Source organism: Oryzias latipes, chromosome 5 (genome assembly GCF_053564925.1).
Source record: "Oryzias latipes strain Hd-rR chromosome 5, Olatipes_Hd-rR_3.1".
Taxonomy (NCBI): domain Eukaryota; kingdom Metazoa; phylum Chordata; class Actinopteri; order Beloniformes; family Adrianichthyidae; genus Oryzias; species Oryzias latipes.
The window spans coordinates 2,259,051-2,269,395 of NC_136241.1; the positions used below are offsets into that span (position 1 = coordinate 2,259,051).

At 47.3% G+C, this 10,345-nt stretch overlaps 1 protein-coding gene across 2 annotated transcripts in view; it reads left to right on the plus strand.

The window, feature by feature from the left end:
• Positions 1-10,345, plus strand: part of nisch (nischarin) — a 32,909-nt gene extending 22,564 nt beyond the window's left edge. For both annotated transcript variants that reach the window (XM_023954692.2, XM_020701466.3), the window contains 12 exons: positions 1,438-1,721; positions 3,287-3,486; positions 3,660-4,045; positions 4,412-4,587; positions 4,655-4,712; positions 5,264-5,402; positions 5,503-5,653; positions 6,376-6,495; positions 6,570-6,731; positions 6,837-7,009; positions 7,092-7,270; positions 7,956-10,345. In XM_023954692.2, the coding sequence (XP_023810460.1) occupies positions 1,438-1,721; positions 3,287-3,486; positions 3,660-4,045; positions 4,412-4,587; positions 4,655-4,712; positions 5,264-5,402; positions 5,503-5,653; positions 6,376-6,495; positions 6,570-6,731; positions 6,837-7,009; positions 7,092-7,270; positions 7,956-8,271 (2,344 nt within the window). In that variant the 3' untranslated portion in view covers positions 8,272-10,345. The remainder of the gene's footprint in view (positions 1-1,437; positions 1,722-3,286; positions 3,487-3,659; positions 4,046-4,411; positions 4,588-4,654; positions 4,713-5,263; positions 5,403-5,502; positions 5,654-6,375; positions 6,496-6,569; positions 6,732-6,836; positions 7,010-7,091; positions 7,271-7,955) is intronic.

Consider the following 10,345-nt stretch of genomic DNA (forward strand, 5'->3'; position numbering starts at 1 on the left):
CATGGTTGGTTACACAAATTCACATGATTGTTTGCACTGTTTCATAGGACTGCTTGTTGCACGGAGCCGCATTCCCGCATTCTAAACCACACACACCGTCCCGAATCTGCTCCTCTGCTCGGGGACACGGCAGCTCACTCGCGCAGAGCGGCCGGCCGGTCCTGTTGGCGTTCTGAAGCCCCTCTGTATCACACAACCTCTACGCATGACGGAAAAGCAGCGCAGTAATGACCCAAAATCAGAATACATTGGCATAACCCACCCGTCTCAATCGGAAGGAAATTTTGATCAGAATGAGTCTGACCAGGTTAGACTATCCCGAATGCCGTGTGGCCATGACGCATTTTTATTCTGATCAGGCTTTTAGTCCAATTTTGTCTATGTAAACACAGCTATCTATTCAACTGAGGTGGAGTGTTGTAAAGGAGCAGAAGCTTGAAGCATCGTTGAACAGTTTGCATTTGCAGATAGATACAAGCATGTCTTGTTGGTTTGCTAACCGGCAAGTACCGTATTTTCCGGACTATAAGTCGCACTGGACTATAAGTCGCATTTTGATGGGAAATTTAGTTGACAAAATCTGAGAACAAGATATAATAACTTGCACAACCTTATATGACACAATAATAGCAGACTGTTTATCTCATAATTTCACAGTAATTCTTTCTCATACTTGTTTATTTATTCCTTTCATGAAGCATCATTGTCCAACTAATACTCTGTTTTCATCCTGTATTTGTAGAAACAGTTGTAATTTTTATTGCATTTCTGAATCTATGAAATCATTGGAAAATAGAATATTATGTTCTTAGCCTTCAAGATCTTAATGTAAAAAAAGGTTTGCTGATTCTCTGAGTCACTTAACATACTCTTAACACTTAACATACCTCATACATCAAATTGACCCAGGAACATCATCTCTGTTCCTCACAAATGAACATAACAGGAGGATTAACAATGTATTTATTTCAATTTAGTTCTAATATAAGTGGGTGCGGAGTATAAGTCGCACCCCTTGCCAAACTATGAAAAAAAGGGCGACTTATAGTCCGGAAAATACGGTAGATGTTTTAGCCTCAAACCGAGTTTTCCTACTTTTTCACTTCAGCCAGTTTCCAGAGCATTGAGTGGTTTGTCTGCTGCTCATCTGCTCTGCGCTGTTTTCTTCTGAAGCAAAGTTTGGAGCATCTCTGCAAAAAGTTCTGTGTTGATGACATTGAATGTATTTGCAGACAGGATTCCACTGACTGACTTCCTTGGTCTTCTTTGACCTGAACCTTAAAAAGACTCAGCTTCTTCAGTCATAGTGTTGAACCTGCAGGAACATGAGGCTGACTCTGGACTTGATCAGCTTCTGACACGCTTAGTGGCTCATAAATATTTTTTTGATTTCTAGAATCAAAGGAGTTTTTCATTGGTGTTTGATGCTCTTTTCAGTCAGGGGTCCAGAGATGGCTACTTTGAGATGGGACTAGATGATTCTGTGGAAGAGCCACTAAGCCCCTCCCCCACACTACTCCCAGCCCCTGGGACTGAGGAGCCCAGCAGCCACCAGGAGGAGGAGGAATGTGAGGAGATTCAGGTCCTCAGAGTTCTGTGGTGCTGCTGTGTTCGAGTGGAGGAAGAGCTGAAGCATAGTGTGGCATGTCTAGTACTGACCAGCCAACGGCTGGGTCTGCTGTTCCTGTCACATGACAACCTATGGACCAATCAGGACACAGGTGAGCAAGCGCTCAGGCTTGAAAAAAACTTTTGATGGTGTGAAACCAGAAGTGCTTCTGCATGCCACACATTTTCTGACCACAGATTCTCCATACACAATTCACCAGCATTGACTTTAACTTGAGCTTCGTCTCTTGATATTTCTTTAGAACACACTGCTGCTCTGAGTCTCTGCTTGAATTTGTAACTAGCGGTTTTGTGACGACTGTTTATGGTGAGGCAGAAAAGTATTTTTGTCTGTCCCAGATTCTGTAAGTTTACCCACTAAAAACCTGAGAGAAGTTCATCAAAGATGCATTTCATCTGTGAGGAAATATAAAAAAAATCTAGACAAGTTGCCTGATTTTATTTTTATTTTTTTAATAATTTTTTTTGCATAATGCCGAAAGTAGTATCTGGTTCACAACAAAAGTTCACCTCAATACTTTGTGATGTAACCCTGGTTGGTAATGATAGAAGTCAAAGGTTTCCTTCCTGCAGGTCTTATAGTATATTGGTTCATCCCAGTGCTGTTCAGGTGTTCAATCGTGTTCCTGGGGTCCTTTGACAGCTCTTTGGTTACGGTGGAGAGGGTGCAGTCTGACTGTTTAAGTGTGTGGACAGGTGGCCTTTATAGAGATAACCAGGTCAAACGGGTGACATTAATACAGATGACAACTGGAGGATAGAATAGCTTCTAAAAGAAGGAGGAACACATCTGTGAAGGACAGAATTCTTGGTTTTTGTAGCCAAATTCTGAAGGCCGTTGACGGAGGATCCACGCTGGATTCTGGGAAAGGAACCCTTGTTTTTCCATGCACCATTCCTGCTCGCATCCAGCTCTGCAGAAAAGTATCTCTTAAAAAACAACAAAAGATTTTGGTTAAAAGCTTCATAATCATCACAATCAATAGAAATATAGTTGGAGTAGGACTTTAACATCACACACCTCTCAGCCATTTAAATGAAACAACTTGCAGAATAGGTGACTGACAAAACACTTATTGTCTATCTGCCTGCGTATGACCCCCCACCCCCCCATTTAGCCCATATTCATGCAGGATTCAGTTCTTCAGATCAGCTGGACTCTGATCAGCTGAGCATCTTCTTCAGCTCCAACAGCTGATGGAGAATTCTGGTTCTTGATGCTCTGATCAGAGGTGTGGGTCAAGTAAGGGTTAATGACTGACAAAGTGTGCATTATCAGAAATGAACGCGTTCATGCTGTGTTGAATACTGACCACCTTCCTTTGTCTGCTTGTAAATTGATGATGTTCTGGTTTATTTGTAGGGATTTTCCTGCTCTTTAACAGTAATGAGGAGTTAGAACTAAAGAGGCTCCTTGCAGAAGCAGCCAGTCTTCAATGTCCAGTTGCCCTGAAGAACTGAATCTTGGGAGTAGCTGTTGATACTTTTGGTCTCTCAAAAGTATCATGTGTGAATGTGTGTTTTGTCCACATGTCTACCCCATCACTGACGTTTCAGTACTTTCTTATTCTGGCATACCAAATGTGTCAAACTGAGTGGCGCGGCAATGTTAATCTGGATTTGTGAGTTCTGACTGGAGTCCTGTTGTTGTCTACAGACCAGTCTGTGGAAAAGGTGCTGTCATCCCTTCAGATGGACTTCCTGGTGCCTTTCTCCCAGCTGCTGCTTTCCTTCAGCACCGGGCTTCCTGACTCCTGCATCTCCTTCGGGCTCCAGGCTGGTCTGACTCGTTGGTACATCTTCTCTGGGCCAGAGGAGCTCCGGCAGACCAGAGCCCAGTTGAGCGCCTTGCTCCAGGTCTACTTAAACTGCACTTAATGACACCTCAGGGTAGAAGTGGGGCTGAAGAGTTTTCTTTTGGTGGAAATGTTTGTGTATTGGTTCTTGTGGCACTCTGAGTAGAACAGCCAGAGCTGGAACCACTTTTCTATTCGGTCAACCACAACTGAATGTTGTCTCGTTTGTTCCAGGCAGTCGAGTCTCCAAGCAAACTGAAGAACAGAATCGTCCCCCAGCTCCTGCCTCCATCTCTAGTCAACTCCTGGGAGCAGGAGGAGAGTCAGGGAGCTCAGGGAGGATATCCTGTGCACCTTCTCTCCTCCTTTTCATCAGGGGACCCCGACCCCCCCTCGCTTCTCTTCCTCACAGACGAGCAGCTCTGGGTGTTGAAGGTGGACTTCACAGAACGAGCTCAAAGGGAAATGAGCAACATGGACCTTCATCAGTGCTCCTCATCCTGGTGCAGACTTGTTCGCTTTCCACTTGGCTCTGTCGTACTGCACCCCAGACAGAGAGATGCTGGGTTCCAGGGTCAAACCCAGCACCCCGTGTGCCCACAACCACAGCACGTCCACAGGTGCTGAAGCCAGCAGAGACTCAGTGAAACTCCAGCATTGAGTCTTTCTCCTACAGTTATATATTTCACACTAAGGGGGGGGGGGGGGGGGGGGGGGGGGGGGGGGGGAATGAAAATCCTTTAAATTAACGATGTGCTTTATATGTGAGTTCTGGTTCTGCTTACTGACCCGGAATCATTCGTGCTGTTGTACACAGAGCTCAAAAATAGTCCAAATGTTTAATACAACTGATAAACTACAAAGCCGCACCGCTTGATGGATTGTTGCTGCTTTGTTTTCCTTATAATTCCTTTAAACTATGGTAGCAAATTAGATTCAGTCCAGTCATTCTCAAGCTGTCTGTCTGTCATCCATCACTTTTCCAGGAGTGGTCACTCTGTGGAGCTTCTCCTCCAGGGTCAACGGCAGCTGCTCCTCTTCCCCCTGACCCAGGACAGGAGCTCTTTCCTGGAGGGTCTCAAGCAGAGAAAAGCCTCTCTGGGGGGCTTGCAGATGCTGGCTTTGCCTCCTCTCCAGCCCGGCAAGCCCTGCTCACTGCAAGGTGAGGAGCTGTTTCCAAGCTTTGGTCATGTTGTTTTGATGTGAGCTGAGTATCGTTGTGTTTTCAGGCTGGTCCTCAAACCAGGGCTGCTCCACGAGCGTTGCCACTCAGCAAACACTTAGCAGGTAGACTAACTTCTTTCCCGATTCTCTGCTGATGCTGTAAAACCGCTGAGCGTGAATTTGTGAGTGAATCCCTCTTCCAGCTTCTTCCAGCTTCCTCCAGACTCTGCAGTGATGTTGTTCTGACTGACATGTTAGTGGACAACCCATAAAAGACTGTCTGCACTCACACTGGCTGGATCCATGCTAATTAAGCTGAGGAGGTCTTAGCTTTGAAGAAACATTGACCCAATAATCAGTTTGGAGCTCAGTTCAGTTCTCCATCACTGCTTCACGTTATGATTTCACAAAAATTTCAGACGACCTGACTGTTCAACCCCCTGAAAGCGCAGAAGACCTGCCATCTTTGGCATAGACCTGGACTTCCTCCACCAACAAAGCCGTTTCTCCCTTCAGTTTAGGCTTCGTCCTGCTTTCACGGGCTGTGCAGATATTTGTCATCACTCAGTCGGAGGGGGACTGAGGATTTTGGACGATTATTTTACTTTCCAGCCTCCCCCCTGTTTGCCCCTGATTTGCACTCGCTAACATGTTACCATGCTCTTTGTCTTCAGCTCAGACTCAGCCCACCTTTGTGTGGAGGAAAACCAGCCACCCCCCCACCTTGTGGCAGGTCTGTCCCCAGCACTGAAGCTCCTGGCTGGACTCAGAGGTCAACAGCTGCTCAGCTGCTTCTGCAGATACATAGCTCTGGTAAGACGTACGCTTGAGCCTTGCAGTAGATGATCCAGCTGAGTCCCAGATTTCTTCTGTCCTCTGTGTTCCGTCTCTCATTCATGTTTTTGTGATGCAGTCTGAGGCAGAGGAGCTGAGGCAGGTCATGTGGCTGTCTGTCCTTCTGTACAAATCCCCCCAAACGGAGCTCCCCTGCTGCCTGCTGCTCTCCACCAACTCCATCTATTTCCTGCTGGCAGAGTCAGCCAGCCTGCTGGGCCATGGCGCAGGTACGGTAATCTGTGAGCTGGAGATGTTTTCAGTGCTGGGACAGCTTTGCAGACAGCATCAGATAACCCCCTCCCTTCTAATGTACCCCAGCTAGAGTCCAGAACAAGGGGGTTGCATTACCCTGCATTATACCATGGTCCGGGTGAATACTCGATTCTGATTGGCTGCTGGGTATGCATTAAAACCTGATAACCGCACGGTGAAAAAAGAAGTTCCGGTCGGCTAGCTTAAATGATTTGTATCACTGCACCGGCTTCTGTAAAACAACCTTTTGCTTCATCATCTGGGCAAAAACAAGCGGTAAGCGATTAACTTTCCCTCTGAATTGATGCTTTATTCAACCCATCGGGACGATCAGCATATATATATCGCCGAATCTTGACTGCAGCGGTGGTGCTGCGCGACGCGGACTATATGTTACGCTTCGCGTCGGACGGTTCAGGCTTCCACGGCGTGCGTTAAAAAGTAGTAACCGCACACTTCGTCGGCCATTAACTCTTACTTACTCCTCTCTCCACATAAAGTCGAGTTCTTGAAGACCTGGAGTCTTACCATCAAGAGTAACATGGGGGAAACTCTTTCTCTTGGTGACACTGATAATACCCATCATGCATTTGCTTAACTGAACAGTTTTTTTTTCTCCTCCAAACACATTTTTCCAGTATTTGTGGAGTTGCATCATTTGAGTTCAAAGCGTTTCTCTCTTTTCTCTGGGTTTCAGTGTTGGATGCTTCCGACTCCGGAGAGCCGGACGCCTATCTGTGCGGCTTTCTGTCCGTCAGGCTGTCTGAGCTGCTGGCGGTCAATGTGGGCCTGTTTGACCAGTTCTTCAGGATTGTGGGTAAGTGGAAAGCTATGAGGATCATCTTGGGTTTGCACAGAGGAGTAAAAGCTTGAACTTTCTGTCTCTGGCAGGACACTCAGCCGATCAGGTTGTAAGCTGCCTCAGCAGGGACAGCTACGGAACAGGCGTCTTCCTCCAGGAGCTGATGTCCGTCCTCAGTCTGCAGCAGCAGCCCCCCCCCACAGAGACGTCAGATCAGGATTTCTACTCGCAGTTCACCGACATAGGCTCAGGTGACCATCAGGGATTTCCTTCTAGTTTTTCACATAAAGGTAACGTCATGTAAAAATAGAGAGACTAATCAAGGCACTGTCAAGATCAACTGTCTGCTTCTGCAGGCAAGATGCAAAACTATGAGCTGATCCACAGCAGCAAGGTGAAGTTCATTTATCCCAGTGAAGAAGAGATGGGAGACTTGACTTTCATTGCAGCAGAGAGGAAGACTCTAGCCAACACAGCTGCTTTGTCCTCGGGCTCCTTCGACATTCTGCTGTACCTGCTGGTCTTTCAGGTGGGAGCTGGGCTGCCGTCTCAGGAGCCACAGCTGGGAGCTAAAGTCATCTCAAGGTTTCTGCTTCTTTACATGTTTGCAGGTTCAGATTCCCAGCAAGGAATCTGCGGGCGCCTCCCCTTCCTTCTCGGCTCCTGGCCCCGGTCCCTCTCCTCTTCTGCTGCCCAGAACTCTGATCCTAACCAGCTCAGATCTGTTCCTTCTGGACGAGGACTACGTCAGCTATCCTCTTCCTGACTTTGCCAAGGAACCTCCTTCCAGGTGAGCCCTTGTTGTTTCTGGAGTGTTGGAAACATGGTCAAGAGGAAGACGGCTGGCTTCCTCTTTCTAGGATGTGTGCTTCAGTGAGCATCGAGCGTCTCTGTTTGCTATGAGAAGTACTACTAGTTATGTTTCCTGTGTGTGGGGGTGATGGGGTCCGAAGAGCCCCCAGAGTACTGCATAGTTATGAAGAATGTCTAGATCTAGGTATGGTCAAAAAAGTGTCCAAGTGTCTGTTCTTAACGTTGAAACGCTAATGATGCTCAAGGAGCCCAGCTGTGCGCGCCCCCTCTGAAATGAACAGAACGGCGCCCCCCAGTGCCCACAGACTGCAGCTTCAGCAGCAGCCATGCAGCGTGACGCAGACAGCAGAGTAAAGGAGACTGTCTGCTGCAGTCCTGCAGACGTGGAGAGTGCTCAGCAGCAGGAGTCGGCGCTCTGGTTTATGTTCAGTCCTCTCCCCAAGAGTACAACATGCTCCTTTAAAGGGAGGGGGCGGCCGTGGAGCAGTGGTAGGGCGGTCGACCTCTGATCGGAATATTGCAGGTTCAATTCCGTCCTGGTGGGATTGGGGGTCGTGGCCAGCTTGCTGCACTCAGTGGTTCATTTGTTCTCCAGTAAACATGCACAGCTACTGAGGGCTTTTGCTGTCAATGAAGCTGCAAACTGTCCTTTGTGCCTGCAGGGAGCGCTACCGGTTCTGTGAGGCACGGAGAATCCGAGATCTGGACCGGGTCCTGCTGGGATACCAGACATACCCTCAAGCTTTGACTCTGGTGTTTGACAACATCCCTGACCTGCTCTGCCATCTCACCATGGACCACTTCGCCATGAGTGGCAATGAGGCCCCGCTCATTCTGGGCAACAAGAGCCCAGAGAGCGAGGTGCAGTGGTGCATTTTTGTCCCTGGAGCCAACAGCAGAGAGCGGCTTATCTCGGTACTCGCTCGGCAGTGGGAGGCGCTGTGCAGCCGAGAGCTTCCTGTTGAGCTGACTGGCTGATTGGCTGGTTTTTCTCGGCTGATTTGCAGAGGAGTCACACGGTGGCGTCAAAAACACGCGTCTGATGACCTCCAAGCCTCCTCAGCAAAAACATGGGTTTGGTAGAAAAGCAGCTGCTCACTTCCTGTTCTTCTGTGTCACCTCCTTTCATTTGAATCAGGGAATTCTCACGTCTGCGTCATGCCAAATGAAGCAGCGCCGTGACACTTTTAGAGAGTGTTGTAAAACATGAAGTTCCAGAAAAGACTAAATATTTAGGGAGGATTTCTCAGCCACAGTTCTTCCTGTTAGCAGAAAGGAGCTTCCTGGAAGGAAACAGCTGAGCCTTCTTCTGTTTTTCATTCGACAGAAGTTAAGCTATGCATTCAGAGGAGCAGCGCAGTAAATGCTGGGCTCTGCTAATCACCGTGTCCATCCAGTTTTTCCACTTCTATGCTGAAACCAAAAGTCCTCCAAAGAGGAGTCGCTGCAGCCGCACAACATTTAACTCTGGGACATACGACTGATCCAACCCAACTTTTGTTGTTTACTCTGGTTGAACGTGGGAGTTCTACTGAACATCAGGGAGCTGAGAGGTTTTTACATTTCTTTTGTTTGGATCCATCACCTCTCTTGTGTCTGTTCACTCGTTAAGAAAGCTGTGGAATCAAGGGGTGAGACGGGGATAGAGGGCCTCCGTCCTGGTTAAATGTGGCGTTTTTGGTTTTTAGAATCAGACAGTTCACACAAAATAACCAACAATCCTTCATGTGTTATTATGGGATTTATGGGCATTGGTCTCCAACCATGTTCTTCTGTTGTCCTGTTTGATTTCAACACATTCACGTCTGTTAATGTCCTGGATCAGGTGTAATCTGTTAATCAAAACCATGAGTCACATGATGCAGCCAATCAGCAGTGAGTGGGCGGGTTTAGTAGGTGGGGGAACTGTGGCTCACATCGGCAAAGCTGACCTTGGTTGGTCAAATATGGTTTTGAAGACCGATTCCTTTGCTAATGGTTAACAGCCGAGAGCAGGGGTCACCAAACCTGTTCCCCGTGGGCTACAGCCCTGCTTGTTTGGCAGCTAAGCCTGCTTCAGGAGATGCTGATAAGCTGGGATCCACCTGATCCAGGTGAGCAGCAGTTACTGAAGCTGCAAAGCAAGCGGGCCAGTAGACCACGAGGAACAGGGTTGGTGAAGGGTGGCCTAGAGCTTCACAGAGCTCTAATCACACAGATCTGAATGCTTTCAAACACACTTCTTTTTTGTCTGGCCAGTTTAACACGTGCTCATTTAAAAGCAGCTTCGTGGCCAGTCCAGCTCCCAGAGGACTTTAGTTCCTAGAACTGCATCCACTGCTGTTGGATCTAAATGGTCTTTGCAAACAGAAAACAGCAGCTGGTCTTTGATAAATCCAAACATTACACTTTTAGTGTTACCTTTTCTGAGCTGCACAGCAGAAACCCACATTTCTGCTTGACCTCCACACTGTCCCAAAGTTTGTCTGGTGGACAAACAACCCAAGGTTTCTCGACATGAGGGTTTACAAAACCAGATCTTGTTGAAGTGGGGGTTTCAGGAGGTGGAGCAAAAACATTAGCAAAGTCACACTCAGAAACATAATACACAAAAATAAAAAGTCTGATTTTTCTCCAAACAGTCTTCTTTCCTTTAGCCATGGCCCTTCAGCCTCTCCAGAGCAAACCTCCACCCAGTAGCAGTTTTAGGCACGGGCAATAAGGGTAATTGCCTGGGGCGCAAATTTAAAGGGGGCGGCAGCTTAGTGCTCGCCCGCTCCACTGCCTCCACCTCTGTAGATGTTGCTCCACCTGCTAGCATGTCAGATCCTAATGTTGTGTTCAGGACTTCATGTCAGTTAAACAATTGGTTTCTGAAATGAAGTTTCTTTATTTTCAGTCATGTGTAGTCCTGTCCCAACTTTTTAAAGACCTGCGACAGACGTCAGATATGAAGTCGCGTCGTTTTTCTGTTGGAACATTTGTAATAGTTTATTTTCTGATGTTAATATGATATTTGTTATTGTGATCTGAAGTCTTTACATTTGTATCCTATTAAATCAATTATGCACAA